The sequence below is a fragment of the Camelus bactrianus genome, chromosome 11 (genome assembly GCF_048773025.1).
Source record: "Camelus bactrianus isolate YW-2024 breed Bactrian camel chromosome 11, ASM4877302v1, whole genome shotgun sequence".
NCBI classification, from domain to species: Eukaryota; Metazoa; Chordata; class Mammalia; order Artiodactyla; family Camelidae; genus Camelus; species Camelus bactrianus.
In genome coordinates, this window is record NC_133549.1 from 81,183,213 (window position 1) to 81,199,001 (window position 15,789).

Consider the following 15,789-nt stretch of genomic DNA (forward strand, 5'->3'; position numbering starts at 1 on the left):
GGGGAGACGTTATTATTCATGTAATTCCAACTCTCTCTCAAAGGCCACCAAAGAAAAGAACTCAGTGTTAGCACTACTCAGTAGGCAATGCTGAGAATCATTTATAATGGAAATCATTTTAGAATTCAGTAGTTTTTATTGTTTACTCTCCTTCATGAATTCTGTATTGTATGTATTCTATATTTACTTTTTAATGGTCAGTTTTAATTAATCACTGTTGTGAAGGTTGGTTCTTGGCACAGCCCTTCATCAAGAGCCAACATGAATCATTCAGAGCAGCTACAGAACTGGCCTCTCCTTTAATTGTGGATCATTTTTGAGGTTGAATACAACTGGGTATTTATTTTTAGAAATCAGAATGACTTATAACGAAGCATTTGTTTTCACAGAGGAACTTCTGTGCTAAGCAGAAAGTCTGCTGAAATGCAGCCTCAGCCTGTACACTGCAGAGTCCAAATGCCAAGTGCAACTGGTGGGCTTTATTACATGAGGTCAGGCCTGCTGAGCTGGCAGTAAGGAGCTGATCACTATCTCTTGGAATCTCTTGGTTTGGGAATGGGAGGGCAGTAGCGCTTAGTAACCTCCTAAGCAGGAAATAAAGGTAAGGTGGTCTGGTAAGCAGAATTTCTAAAGTGGCCCCCCAAAATGTCCCATCCTGATGCCCAGAACCTGTGACTATGATGAGGTATTGCTGCCAGGATCATTGTATGATGGAGTCACGTAAGCTCTTAAAAGTAGAGAGCTTTGGCAGGTGGCAGAGATTGGAAGTGAGAGTGGGCTTGAAGACGGGAGGCATGGATGGGGAGTGCAGGAGTGCCGGGCTGCCATCCAGCAAGGAAACGGGGATTCAGTCCTAAAGCTGCTAGGAGCTGCCTCCTGCCAACAGCCTGAGTGAACATGGAAGTGTGTTTTTCCCCAGAGCTGCACAAAGAAGGGAGACCCTGAGCACAGGGTCCCATCACGCTGTTCATCAGATGACACATGTGTGTAGTTTTGAGCCACTAAGTTTGTGGTAATTTGTTACCCGGTAGTAGAAATCTAATACGGGTGGCAAATGCTGTCTGTGTAGAGGAAAGACTTCTCTTGGGAGCTGTCAGAGCCCTTCACCTCTGAAATCCCTGTGCTGACAGTGTAACATGCTTTCTTGATTTAGCCATCTTCTTCTTTTATTTATTTCGATACTTTGAGCTGGGTTTTTTTTGTTTTTTGGTGTTTTTTTGGTTAGAAATACAGTAATGCAATGATTTTCAGTTTATGGTGACCATGATGTTTTGTAAGAAACAGTTTTTACATCAAAACTCACTACATTGATACACACAACTGAAAGAAAAAATTCCCCCCAAAGACCTAATCATCATGTCAGATATACTCTGACATCTTCTATTTTATTTCATGTTTTAAACTGTAGGTCATGATCCATTAAAATCAGTTTCTTTACCAGTTTTCCCAGAATTGGAAAATCATTACAGTTGGTCATGCAGTTTTATTTTACTTCTTAAACTTCACATGTTATTTTCAAAAATGAATTTGTGTTTAGGAAATACTTGTTCATGGTAAAAAGTGGTGTAAGGTTGGGGACGTGTCATGAAAAGTCGGTGTCCCTCCTGCCCAGGTGCCTGCTCTCCTGTGTTTCAGGAAACCACTCTGGGGAGCCACTGACAGTCTGCACACGCCAGAGTGCATGGTGCGGCTCTCCCCCGCCTGCTCCCTCTGAATACCCATTACTGTCCACAAGCTTTCCCTCCTCCTAATGACTGCCCACGTTCCTTTCTGTCATACTGTATTGACTGAATCAGCTTCAAGCCCGTGGGCATTGAGGTCATGCCAGCCCTTTGCTCCCACAGATGATTTTGGATAAACCTCTTCTTGTGTATGTATGAGGATGAATTCCTGAAAGAAGACTTGCTAGGCCAAAGTGTATGTTCATTTGTAATTCTGAAAGAAATTGCCGAATTGCCATCCTAGGAGGGAGTTTTACCAGGTCACTTCCCCACTGGCGTATGTAAGCATGCCCGTTACCCCACACTTTTGCCAATATGGGTATTTGACTTTTTTTAAACTGTTTATCTGTTGTTGACGGTAGTATTTCTCATTGTGAGAGAGAAACATCTCATGTTTCAAGAGCCATCCATCTATCTGTACCACCTTGTCCATGTTTGATTAAGTCATTGATTTGATACACGGTAATTTGAGGGCATTTGTAAACATGAGCCCTCTTTGCATCTTGCCCTTCTTATCCAGGCCTTCCTCAAGTTCCTCCTGGCTTAAAAGCAGTCAGACCCAACCAGACCATTTCTTGTGGCCCTACACCTGCTGATGAAAATCAGATGGGCAAATTTACTTTTGTCAGGGAGCAAAATGTTTTAAAAGTAGCTTTGCCGGTGAATGAAAAGAAGGCCCAGTGGGGTTTTGCAGTAGAGGAAGAGGAAGTGGCCGAGAGGGAGGTTGAGAAGTAATTCAGTGGAAGGAGCAAGGGAAGGAAATGAAGCAAACAGCAAGCAGAGGAAGGTTGGGGTTGGGGAAGTTACAGCTGGGGTCCTGCAGGCAGGAAGTCCCCTCCGGTGTAAAACTGGTAAGTTCCTGCCGGGCACTGAGAACCTGACTTGCTCAGTCTCTTGTGACGGCCTTTCCAATGGCAGTAAGTCCTCTTAAAAGAAAGCAGAGAAAGGGGGCGTGCCAACTTCTACAGGGATATATGGAAAGTTTTCTATTCCTTACATGTTTTTGGCAGCCTTGATAAAATCAATTTAAAACAGTGAGTCTGCTAGGAAAACAAGTGAGTACAGCAAAACAAATTTGTCATTCCTGAGAAATAAAAGCAACTGGGATGTAGGCCTAGAGAGAATCCAGAGGTTTGTTTGGCATAATTGATTACAGCATCTTAAGAAGAGGGGATTTTTACAAAAATTTTTTTGTAATGAGATTGCTTTACATTCCTTTCATGACCGGAATGTCTCTTGTTTGAGAACCAGCAAAGAACTTCAGGAACAAAGTGCTTAAGTTTTCTCCACGCATTTGAATTTTCTCTTTATGAACATTTACACCTTTTATGAGCAACTGTTGAGTCTGGTGCAGTCTGACCCCTGGGCAGGGGAGAGAGTGTTCTCTGAAGTTGTGTGGGGGCAGAGCCTCCTTTTCCCCTGAGCCGGTGCTGCCCATTGCCTACCACACGTCACCCTGCCGCTGCTCTCAGGAAGAGCTGGGGAGCTGCCAGGGCTCCGAGCCTGAGAGGGGACTGCCAGCGCCTTGACTTCCCTTGACTTCCCTGGCTGGACCTGGAGCTGTGTCTGAAGGTCTTGGCTTCATTTTGTCATCATTGTCATTGATCAGGCCAGTCTTTTAAATTCTCATTGGTAGGTTGATGGATTTCACTCAGCCTGATACCAGCAATAAGTTAAGCTCTTTAAAATTGCTGACACTGTGCTTTGGTGATCATTCTGCACGTGGGCTGGTCCTGGACATCAATTGTGCACCTGTTCAGCTGGTGCCAGGGAGCCTCTATGGGGCTGTGGTGGCCCCATGAATCTTGCCCGTTTTCTCACTCTTATGGAGAAGGAACCAGGATAAGGTATTTTTTTGGTTTGTATTTATATAAAACAACATAAGTAGATTTTTAAAATTTCCTTGAAACTTCATGATCTCGTAAGAAGGGAGACTTGTTCTCTGCTTTGGGAGGCTTGTCGAGGCTTGGATGTTACCTGCTGAGAGTGTCTCATGATGTTTTTGGTGGGACTGGAGACGATGAAATGAGGGTGGGAACGTAGACAGAGGATGCTGGGACTCTTCCTGTTTCCCAAATAAACAGAGAGCAGGGCCTTGGGGCTTCCCCCGTCACGCAGGCCCGCCGGTCTGCTGCAAGCACAGACACGTGCATGAGTTCCCGGACACACCTGAGACAGGAACCTCACGGGGAAGGGATCACAGGCCCTGTCAAGTGTGTGGAGAGTCTGGCTGCCTCCTCGATGCAGGTTTTGTTCTGCTCTGAGGCTCTTCCCTCCTACACTGAGCCCTTCCCCCATCGTGGGCATATGATTCTGTGATTGTTAGCCGGGACCTCTCCCTCCTTTCACATGAATTAGTTGAAGTTCAGAACAAGACTGCGAGGCCATTTTGTCTTGATTTCAGTGTCCCGTCTGAGACCTGCCTCCTCCCAGGACACTGACCCTGGGAGGGCCTCACCCTCCACATAAGACCCCACTTTCCTTTCACAGGGTTTGCCTTCCATTCAGAATACAGGAAAAAAAAAATGCGTGGTTTCAAGATGCTCCTGTCCTTTGAAGATAACAGGGAGGGAGATAAGTAGGTATTGCCCCTGTCTTCTGGGTGAGCTGTCTTGTTCCTCATGTGGGGAGGGGACTTCCTTCTGTCCCTTAGTCTGAGCAGCTAAACTTGACCCAGCAACATAGAGGAAGGAGAGCTGACCTCATAGCAGCAAGAAGAGAAGGGCATGAATCTAGCCAGACATTCCTGTTGGTGACAGGAGAAAGTTGCTGACAACTCCTACTTCTCCGCAGGACACCATGACCAGCCCGCGGCCTTCGTGACACTTTGCTGGCCTTGCCTACCGATGCCGAACAGAGCTGGTCACCCTCACAAATCAAAGAAAGGAGCAAGACGGTCAAGAAGGCTTCCTTCTCAGAATGGGGTTAGGACTGAATATCGGAGACCAGGCAGATAGTAGGAGCTGGGGACATTAATGTGGCTCTCCTCCTCGGCCTCCCTGCAGTGACAATAGGGAAGGTCCTGTGTGCTCATCTTGGGAGAACAGACAGAAGAGCCGTGTTTTCTGGACGAGTGGAGCCTGTGAGGACAGCCCGGGAGGAAGGCACAGGAGAAAGCAGAGGGGAGGGCCTCGTGCAGTGGGAATGAAACAGCATAATGTAGAGACCTACTCCCCCCCCCAACAGACACACACAGTTTTGTTTTAGAATCGTGACCAAGTAGTGCAGGGTTATTTGGGGGATGTCATTTCTGTGTCTCCAAATAAACTTTAGATTCTTAAGAACTTTGACCAGCAGTGCTTTTGCAGGAAATGTACCCAGTGTTCACATGCACATTCACTTAGAAAATAAATGTGGATTCTTTGGTGACTCAGAAGATGTGCCCATTGAGTAATGCTGCATAACCTGAGCATTCCATGTGGCATGATAACATGTCACTTCTTGGGTCAAGCTTCTTTAGGTTGAGTTGGATTTAAAATGATGTTTCAGCCATATGTTGTGAACACCTCAGTCAGAGGGCCAGTTCTGTTTGGCTCTTCCCAGGCTGGTGCGTTTGCTGGAGAGGGGTGTTGGGGGAGTTGCCCTGGTTGCTGATGCAAGGCAGAGGTCCCACAGCTGCAGTGCCAGAATGAGGGTACGCCCCTGGGGGTGGCACTTAGCAAGCGTCAGGGCTAGGCCTCAGCCGGGGAATGGTGACCAGAGTGGGGCTCTCCAGAATCAAGGGCAGGGCTGAGGGCCACTTGAGTGGGCCTGGACAGGGTGGGGAGGTGATGTTGGCTTGCTCTTGATAACAGACTCACAGTACTGTCTTCACGTGGCCATGGCGGGTCACATGGAGCAGATACTCAGGCCAAGTGTCCTAAGGAGGGAAGAACACACGTGGTGCTGTGAGGGCCGTGGAAACTCAGGACTCAGTTTGGACAATGCCCAGTGAGGGCCCCACAGAGGCTGGAGCCGAGTTTTGCATCCTCACTGAGCTGCACTCCGTGTTCCTATTTCTCTCCTACTTCTCTTCCCACTGTGGGACTTCCTCCCCGCCCCGATCTTTCCTATAATTTTGATTTATTCACGATCCCTCAGAGTGCCTGCTCTGTCTCATGACCTCTTGCTATACTTCCTTTTGAATTCACACATTTTTTTTTTTTTATTATTTTCTTAATGCACAGTCCCAAGATGAGAACTCTTGGGCCATTCTGTGCTCAGCCCCCTCCTGGGCCGGGTTGAGTTGTGGATGGGTGGCCCTGTGCTCAGGTGGCCTCCGTTTTGTACAGAGAGCTCCTGCAGGGCAGTGAGCTCTCGTGGACCAGCCACCAGGTGGCGAGGGAGGAGGGGCTCTCACATTCTGCCAGCTTTGCCCAGGGATCTCCCAGGTACCAGGTCAAAGGGTACCAGGTCGGGGAAACAGTGTCGAGGGGGATGGTGCCTTGTGTTTCTTCTGCATTTCCGTATACCTTCTGCTGCTTGGTGTCTTGACTTACGTGTGAGCTAATTAAGTTCAGATGCTTAGAAAATAAATGACCACTAAGTCTACAGGAGGTTGTCTGTGCTGCTCCAGAATCTCAGATATTTTTTGGCTACACTTTTACCTTCACCTGAGAAAAGAGGAGTGCTCCTTGATTTGTTCCTACCTCAGCTCTTAGGGACCTAATACGTGCTATTCACTGAGCAGTGGGAAAAGGCAGACTCCTTGCAGTTTAGGAAGAGGTGGTGTTTGCGGTCCCTGGCTCTTCCTGAAAACTGACTGGAGGTGTGTTGTTGCAGGCTGGGGGTTCCTCGGTGGCGTCTGCTCCAGTGTCCGCCTTCTCTCGCACTTCTGTCACACCCTCCAATCAGGACATCTGCAGGTAACGGTCTGCTTCAGACACTACAACAGCTCATGTGCATCCCAGAAATAAGCCTTCATGTCTGTAGGTTCTTGATTCTCCGTATGCCTCTGCTCTAAACAGTCGACCCAGTCTTATGTGCTGTTTGCTCAACAAGTTACCACGCGAGTCTCACTTCTTCACTTTGATGTCTGTTCTCTTTTAAAACTGTTTTTACTCTCTGTGCTTTTATTCCACTGTTCTCTGCATGCAGTTCCAGTGCAGTGTTTTCTGAGTGTTGTCACCACAGTCCTGTGCAGTCTGCTGTTGTCTTGAAAGCTCCTCCGTGCCAGAGTCCTCAGACCCAAGGGCTCACTGTGACAGTTACCTGTCAAGACACAGTACAGGCGTCAAAGAGGAATTCCTATGGCTCAGATTGGGTCCAGGCCTCAAAGCCTGCTAAGAATACCAAAGCCAGAAGAACACTAAAGTTCTCAAAATCCCTAAATGATGTGGGTGAGAAGGCCCAGGACATTTGGGGAAGTTCTGACTATGTGGAGAGAACATGCTCTGAAGGGAAACTGATGCACCCCCAGGACCCCTGTGTCAGAATTAACAGGTTCCACCATCAAGAAAGAAGAACGCTGAATTGCAAACCTCTGGGCAGTTCCAAATATTCTTGCGTCTCATCCCTTTCGGCCAGTCGTTCTGCGGCCTCGGAGGTGGGAGCTGGCAAGGGGGACATAAACGTCCCGCTTGTGGAGGAGAAGGCGGATGGCGAGGCCATGTCCAGAAGCTGGCGACTGCTCCGGTGCCTGTTCTCGCTGGCGCACAGCTCGAGCGCCGGCAGCCTGCAGCGGTTCCACGAGCTGGAGAGCCGCGCCGCTGCCCGGCACGCTGCCAAGTCCTCCAGCGGGCTGGCGGGGAGCGCCGGCTTCTGCTCCGACGACATGGGGGATGACGACGTCTTTGAGGACAGTGGCTCCCCAAAACTGAAGAGCAGGGTCCTGCGGGCGCCCCTCTGCTCAGTGGAGAAGGACAGCGACCTGGATTGTCCTTCCCCCCTCTCTGAAAAGTGCCCCCCTACTTCTCCCGTGTCCGCGTCAGGGGATGCCTGCAGGTTGGTTTGCCGAGAACCACTGTTCTGGCCATCTCTGCTCCCTACACCTCCATGGCCTCATCTTGCTTTAATATGTGAAGTTTCAGGAAAATGAATAGGCAGCTGTAGGCAATTATGGATTAATAGTTTTCTCCGGAAGAATAGAGTATCGATATCGTTGGGAAAACCAATTTTTATGACCTGGGCCCCAAGATAGTTTCACAGATGATAAAAGAGGAAGAAGCTGCACATATTAAAGGCCAAGCTGACTCTTCTCAACTTAAAATAAGTAGCCTTTGCATAAAGAAATTGGAAGAAAGAAAATAGTTTCTCCAGTCCTCCAGCTTGATGGTCTAGATAGTAAGCACTGGCTGCCCCTCCCAGCCGCATTTTTACCCCTTGCTCCACCTGCAGCACGATGTGCCTGCGAAAGGGCTGTTCTTCAGCTCCTTCCTTCCTTTTTTTTTTTTTTTTTTTTAAACTTGGATGCAGCCACCTCTACCCAGGTCCTAACTCTACTTCCCACTTCTCTCTTCCTGGGTGGAGCGTCCTTGTCAGGCCTCCAAAATCTTTCAGAATTCACTTTTGTCACCACTCTTATGCCTTCCCTATTCTAACTTTCCCTCGAGCCTCCATCCCCCTCAGGGCCAGCTGTTACCATTTCTTTTAACAATTGGATCAGAAACCCCTCTCCCAGAAGCAAACAGCTGGCCGGCTGGCCTGGGCCAGAGCCCAGCTCCTTTCAGGCCAGGTGTCCCTTCCCGCTCTCCAGCTACTGGAAAGACCTTTCTGTTTCTCAAAAATCTTTTCAGTTCCTTGAGGTTAGTAGCTGCATCCTGTTGCATGTACCCTTAGGGATAATGAATGATTTAAAATTCTCACTTTTTGCTATGAGTGGTCCTAAAAAAAAAAAAAAAGAAATGAAATTGCAGCACCTTACAATGGATTTTCAGATCCAGGAGAGGTTCTGTGGTTTCTCTGCTCACTCTCTGAGAAAGGACAGAAATCTGTAGTTGTAGTGTGTGAAGGTGAGCTCAATGATTGGAACCATCAAGCAAATTTCATCAGCTTTTCAAGTCCCTGGTATTTTTGAAAGGTAGAGTGCTGGTTTTGTTTTACACAGAAGTTTTACCTCTAATTATTTTAACATCGTAAGTTCTGAAACATGCTTCCGTGTTGCCTTAAATTTGTCTTTTAGTGAAGTTCTTAAGTCTTACGAAAAATGACTGCTTTGTCATTCCTTATATCAGTTTTTCCTCTCTGAAGCCAAATGCCATGCAGACTTTCCGTGTTGGTGCGGTAAGCTAGAAATGTTTAGTTTGTAGTAATTGTTTTCATTTGTGTTTGTATGTTTCCGTGTTCTTAGTCATTTTGTGATGTTTGTTTCTGAAAGTTTTCCTCGGGGGGGATCGACCTTCCACTGGAGCGTCGTCCTCCCTGTGGTGCGGCACCCCTGGGAATGACCAGCTGTCCTTCTACCGTAGGATCTGTCACTGTGAAGGGGATGACGAGAGCCCTTTGATCACCCCCTGCCACTGCACGGGGAGCCTCCACTTTGTGCACCAGGCCTGCCTGCAGCAGTGGATCAAGAGCTCTGACACGCGCTGCTGTGAGCTGTGCAAGTACGAATTCATCATGGAGACCAAGCTGAAGCCGCTGAGGAAAGTACGTGTGAGGACCCCCGCGGAGAGGCACGCCCGGGGCTGGGCGCCTTGGGCTGGGTGGAGCCCCAGTCAACTTGTGTCCATTTGTTTAAGCAGGAGCTGGTGTGGACATTCACGTTGCTGGTAGCGATCTCCAGGTCCCTCCTCTCAGGAAGAAGCTCTTTCTGACCATTCCTTCAGACTGTTTTCTTTCTCCTTAAAACTAAGACTGCTTGCTTGTCTGTCTGTGTCAGTCATTTGGCCCCTGACCACAGACTGTTCTGTGACATTGTTGTCACTTTTAACTTGATATGTATGAACTGTTCACGCTTTGCCTCTCATTAGGACTGTACAGCGGAGCTTAGTCTCCTCTCTCCCCAGTGTAACGTAGTAAATTTAATTCTATATTGCTATAATAAGTATTTGCTAGATGGGAGGGCGGAGGCGGAAAGAAAGGAACCACAGGTGTTCTGTGAAACACAACTCTTGTCAGGCCTCATGTCCTTGCTTCCTCCGAGAGGACCCTCGTCCGGCACTCCCGCCTGGGCAGACATTGGCTGCTTAGTGCGTCTGTGTGCTCAGCTTATGGAGAGATTTTGTTTGAAAGAGTAAAAGACATGTTCTCCTCTCAAAACTGTAATACGTAAATCACAAGGAGCATCACAGAATCAGGTAACAGCACTTGGCAGTGCCAGTTAAATGCTAATTTCCGTGGCCATATCAGATGTTCAGAGGAGGGAGTATTCATGGTGGGTCGGAGTGCCGGGGAAGCAGCGTGGTGGTAGCATCGCAGAATGTTGGGGTGTTGGAGCAGTTCTTCAGGGATCATTAGGATTTGGGAGGGTGGGGTGAAGGAGCTTAGAGAGGTCAGATTGTCTCTGGAGAAAAGCACCCACCAAAAAGGAAGGGCGAGCATTTCAGGGGAGTGTGAAAGGCTTGAGCTGAGTGTGTCTTAGAAGATCAGGGGAGCATTTTAGGAGGGAAACCCGATGAAGATAATTACAAAAACACAGCAGAAATTAGTCTGGTCGTTCGAGAAGGCAGGCACAAGCTACTTAAAAAATCTTCTGCCCCATAATTTATTGGGTACCCACTCTGCTGGTCTCTCAAGTGAGTCTCTTGGCACTCATGGTTCATAGCTAATCCGTGAGGCTCTGCTTTCAGCTTATCGTGCATGGAACCCGCTGGACAGAGGCTGTGAATGGGGCTGGCAGAGGATGTGCAGTGTTTACCCTTGTTCTTTTTCTCTACCTTTATGTGTTTTCTTCTGATTCGGAAACCGGTAAATGAAAAAGAAAATCTGGCTATTTGGAGTAAATTAATGAGCTCCTAGAGGAGATGGGACTGGCACAGACTGCTTGTACCAGGAACTCTTAGCATCGATTTCACGGTGTTGCTGCCAAAGTAGCAGAGGACCAAAGAGTGAGCGCCTCCCGCCATCACCTTCACGACATAGTGTGACCCATCTGCTAGTGTGTTGTGGTGCCATCAGCCCCCTTCTTCCCTCACTCATGCCGGTCAAAGGCAGGGAAACCTAAAACGTGCCACCTGGGTCTTGGGCCAACATGCTGTTTTCATCAGGCCTGGAGCCATAGCCTCCTTTATCAAGCCATTTAAAGTCTCCTTGCAAGACTCTGCAGCCAAGGGGATTGCTGGTGGTGGTTCATAGCTCATCTTGATCCCAGCTTCTTTTCATTGCATAGCAAGTTGGCTGTCGACAGAATACCAGTGCCTGGTACCTGGTTGAAGCCAAGTGATTTAAAGAGAGCGACTCTGGGTGTTTGGGGGAGATTCATCTAGTTTGGGAAAGGGGGAGGGAGGAGAGAAGCCAGTCTTACCCATCACCAAAGCCCTCACCCCATCGTAGTGCTTTACGTCCGTGAGCCTGAGCCTCACGCTCTACCCATTCTATTTCCAGTGGGAGAAGTTACAGATGACAGCTAGCGAGCGCAGGAAGATCATGTGCTCAGTCACATTCCATGTCATCGCCATCACCTGTGTGGTCTGGTCCTTGTACGTGCTCATCGACCGCACCGCCGAGGAGATCAAGCAGGGGCAGGCAACAGGTATGCGCTCAGAGCAAAGGTGCGCCCGGCGCAGAGGCCCTGGCTGCCACACTGGGTTTTCAGACTGGGGTGTTAATCCAGATTGCTTTTCAAGTCAGACCTCAAATGTCTGGGCTGTTGGAGGGAGGCATCAATTATGAGGCACCATGCATCCTCTTTGGATGTTTCTTGGTGCTGTGGTAATAGTCCTTAAAACCTAGTCAGGGGAGATCAAGTCATGGAGCGAGAGGATCTCTACAAACCGCCCCCGGAAGAGCAGGGTAAAAGGGAGTGGACACTCACTCTCTTCCACTCCTCCAGCTAAGCAAGATCTGATGAGTTAAGAATCTCTGGGTTACGGGAAGTTCAGAAATTGTGTTTTATTTACTTCACATCTTAAATAAGATCTTCTCATAGGCTCATGGGCTTTTTTCCTTCCAGGAATCCTAGAGTGGCCCTTTTGGACTAAATTGGTGGTTGTGGCCATCGGCTTTACTGGTGGACTTCTTTTTATGTATGTTCAGTGCAAAGTGTACGTACAATTATGGAAGAGACTCAAGGCTTATAACAGAGTAATCTATGTTCAGAACTGTCCAGAAACAAGCAAAAAGAATATCTTTGAAAAATCTGCACTAACAGAGCCCAACTTTGAGAATAAAGATGGACGTGGAACCTGTCATTCCGACACAAACTCTTCTTCTTGCACAGAACCTGAAGACACTGGAGCAGAGATCGTTCACGTCTGATTGTGTGGAGGGTGTAGTTTTCCTGGACACCCATGAACAGCTGAAGGAAATTGTTTACTGCCAATTGTGTACCTTTTCTTATGTCCTTTAATAGCAGAGACTGGGCAGGTCACTATTTTTAATGGCTTCTCTTTTTCTAAATCCTCCTTAGTGACTCTCCTGGAAAGCCCTCACGTGGGCTGTGCACGACGGGCTTCTGCCCCTGCCAGCGCGTCTGTGGGAAGGGAAGGTGGGAGACCCGTGACACCGTGGTGGCAGCTGGCCGGGTTCTGGCCTGTAGTCTTGAGTGGGATGAGAGAGTAAGATGGCAAACGTGCGGGAAGAGCAGGCGCAGGCGGAGCCTGAGCCCTGGCGCACCTCCTGCACCCCGCCCTGAGGAGAGGCCTCCCCTCACTCAGGAGGCCGCTGGCACCAGTTCTCCTGAGCAGCCCGGGCCGCGGTGCTCTGTGCGAGGTGGCGAGTGATTCACTAAGCAAACAGCACTTTACAAAAAGAGAATCTTTATTTTGTAATATGTGTGTCCCATGGGATTGACATTTAAAAGAATGTCTCATTTAGAAACATCCCCTTCACGACCCTGATTATCTCTTCACGTTATAATAGATCTGAAGCCCTTTTTGCCTTATATATTCTAAGAAATGTGACATCCACTCTGTGTCCATAACAGGGACTTGTGACTCCAAAGCAGGACAGCCAGGTCTGAGGGCTTTTTCATAATTTCATGGGATTGGATGCTCAGTGTCAATTTGAGCATAATTCCTATGGTTTCGAGCATGTCTTATGCCAAGTCTTCACTTCATAGGCCTACCCTGAACATTTCTTTTTTGTCTGTCCTGAAGAAGGGTTCACGAGATCGAAAGGAAAGGAAAGGAAGTGAGTAATTAGAACAAAAGTGAATATTTAAAAACTATTCCTTTACAGACAAACTGCTCCAGTTTGTGCTGGCTTCACACTGAGAGAGTAAGTCTGGGCCGCGCGCGCTGTGGGAACTCCTGGGTGTCTGCCGCTCGTTCAGCCCCCACCCGGCAGACTCTGGCTCACTGCCCAGGGCAGAGAGGCAGACGGGCTGGCTCTGGGGTGAAGGCCAGGAGTGAGCAGCAAACTGCCATGGTCCACTGTGTCCCTGCCCCCAGCCACACCCCTGCCCATTTGTCGCCTTAACTGGACTGAACAGAGAGGATCCTTTAGGGGTCCCTGGCCTTGCTGTCGGTCTGTTCTGTTATCAGGGATTATCTGCTGGACCATTTTTCATAAAACCAAAATCACTACCATCAAATGGCCTTTGTCCCTTTAAAAAGTCAACTTAAAATTCTGTTTTTAAAAACCAACATGCCAGGCAAATAAGAGTCAACTGAAGGAAAATAAGCCGGAGGGTTTACAGTGTAACATGACTATGCCTGGGTACTTCCTCTCCTGGCAGCTCTGCAGATGCCTGGGGTGAGATGCCTGGGGGCCCTGCCCTCCGTCCTCTGAGCTTTAGGTGTTTCATCCATCCTGTTAGGACATGAAGCAGACACAAGATGATTCCTTTGCCTTTCAGAGTGGAGGCCCCATCATTTGTTGTGAAAGCTGGGAGGAGGCTAAAGACTCTCTAGGCGCTGGGGCATGGCTCTCGTAGCAGGCTTTGTCCTCCTGTGGTTGACTCTGGCCGGGCAGGTCCAACCACAGTCGACCCTTGGAAGTAGGTCAGCCCGCCCTCTGTCTCCCAGGCCACATCCAGTTCGTGCCTGTGCTCCCTGTGCCCCAAAGTGCAATTACCCACACCCCTTCTCAGCCTGGGGACACCGAGGAGCTACAGACTGCCCACTCAGGAGAGCTGAATCCCTGGTCAGCCCTGCCTGTGCCCCTTAGGAACTGCCAGGGCAAGGCCCCTTGTCCCTGCCACCCTCTAACGGTGGGGGAGTGGTCAAGGGGAGACCTCTTCCCCCTGGTGGAACCCCTTATGCTGAACTTGAAAAGCACTGAGACTTCTGTAAAGAGGAAAGTGTGCTCAGGCGGGGATAGCCCCTGGCAGCCCTCCCCCTCGTTGTGGCTGGCGCCCCCTGAAGCCGAGGTGCCTTTATCACCGTGACTGTCGCATTGCTTCCATGCCCAACCACATTCTCCGTGAAGCCTTCTTACTTCTTTTCAGGAAGCGCCTAACACCATCTCTTCACCTCCAGCCGAGCTCCTAAAAGCCTCTGCCTGTGGACAGTCTGTCCCGTGTCCTCCTTTTCTCTCCTGGGATGGCACACAGCTACCCCCTTGCCTCTCTTTTCTCACAGTTTCTGATGAGCACCTCTGACCCCATGGTTCCAGTGCTAACCTCTACCCCTACAGGGACCAAGTGTCAAGCCCGGGCTGGGCTGGGCTGTGCTGCCACCTAGTGGGAGCTTCCAGGCATTCCTTCAGTCTAGGTCAGCTTGCCCTCTAGGTTCTTTTGGGGGGTTAGTTGTTCCGCATTTTCTCATTTTGCTCCTGGCTTTAGTGCGAAGATGGCATTTTGCTGAACCGTATAGAAATGAGATGAGCTTGCAGGCCTCTGAGCCAGGAGGGCTGGTATTTGTAGGCCAGGCAAGAGGGAGAGGAAGGCAGCCTCTGGTGTCACCAGCCATTGCTGATTTGGTCTCTGCTCTCCCCCAAATGGCAGTTCCACTCAAGATCTTTTGTGCCTGAGTTTATTTTTAAGATTTTCCTGAAAACTGTAAAATGTCTCTTCCTACTCCAGGCCCCCTAATGTCTCTTCCTTTTTGGCCTCAGTCACTCTTTTCCATCTCACGGGTCCAGTTCCCAAACCTGCAGATGTGCCCTGCCTGGCCACAGACATACGGGCCCCAGGCACTGGGCCGGTTTGGAGCCTGAGGTCATGCCTGCATGGGCTGGAGCTGCTTCAGCTGCCTGGCGGTCGCTGCAGAGCCGGAGAAGGACTGGGCACGGCAGGGTAAAGATCCATGATGCTGTGGGTTTGGCTTAATGCAGATACACTTTGAAGATACTTTCCCTCTTGGATCTGATGTGAAATATGCAGCTTACATCTCTAGCCCAAGCAAAGACCGAAAGGTAGGGACATAAAAGTGTTTGTCTTTATTCTGGAAGTAATTAAATTGTGTGACTCATCACCTATTTAGATGCAATGTTTATAGAACATTGATTGTTAATAAAGACCAAATTTACACTGGCATGTGTGGTGTAGTTTCTAAAAGGCACTTCACACTTGAAGTTTTTCTTAACTTAGAAAATTTCTGGTTATCTGAGTGTCTAGTTTTGTATCCTTTCGTGTATGTTCACTGTTTCTCAGTATTACTGCTTGAATAATTCTGTTTCGGGGGTGGTTTGTGCTGTCTGTACACGGGAGTGTCTAACTGCAGCAATAAAGCATTTCTTTAAAAAGGAGTTTTGCCAAGAAAGTTGTTTTCCTGGAAGGAGGCTGGGAACGTTGGCAGGCCCTCCAGCAGTCTGATCCCCTTTCCGGGTTTCTCTGGCTTGCTCCTCAGGGGAGAAGAGCCTGTAGCCCCGGCCTGTCCCTGTAACGGAGGATGGATCCCCAGACCCTGGCGGCCAGTGGGGAGGCGTGGGTTCTGGAGGGTGTGAAAACTGAAGTCGTTCCCACAGGTGTGCTTGTTTCAAACATCCAGGCTCTACTTGGGCTCTCTGCCCTGAGAGAAGCCAGACTCCAGTTCGGGGGCTGCAGGCAGCATGGCCGTTGCAGCAGCCCACTGCTTAACTAGCCTCATCTGTGGAAACATTTCTTGAA

The 15,789-nt window shown here is 49.0% G+C and overlaps 1 protein-coding gene across 3 annotated transcripts in view; it reads left to right on the forward strand.

The window, feature by feature from the left end:
- Nucleotides 1-15,428, forward strand: part of MARCHF8 (membrane associated ring-CH-type finger 8) — a 128,999-nt gene extending 113,571 nt beyond the window's left edge. The window contains exons 4-8 of one of the 3 annotated variants that reach the window (XM_010963520.3): nt 6,483-6,565; nt 6,798-7,643; nt 9,107-9,287; nt 11,184-11,331; nt 11,752-15,428. In XM_010963520.3, the coding sequence (XP_010961822.1) occupies nt 6,483-6,565; nt 6,798-7,643; nt 9,107-9,287; nt 11,184-11,331; nt 11,752-12,056 (1,563 nt within the window). In that variant the 3' untranslated portion in view covers nt 12,057-15,428. The other 2 variants (XM_045523041.2, XM_045523040.2) reach the window with 2 other exon arrangements.
- The last annotated feature ends 361 nt before the right edge of the window (nt 15,429-15,789 follow it).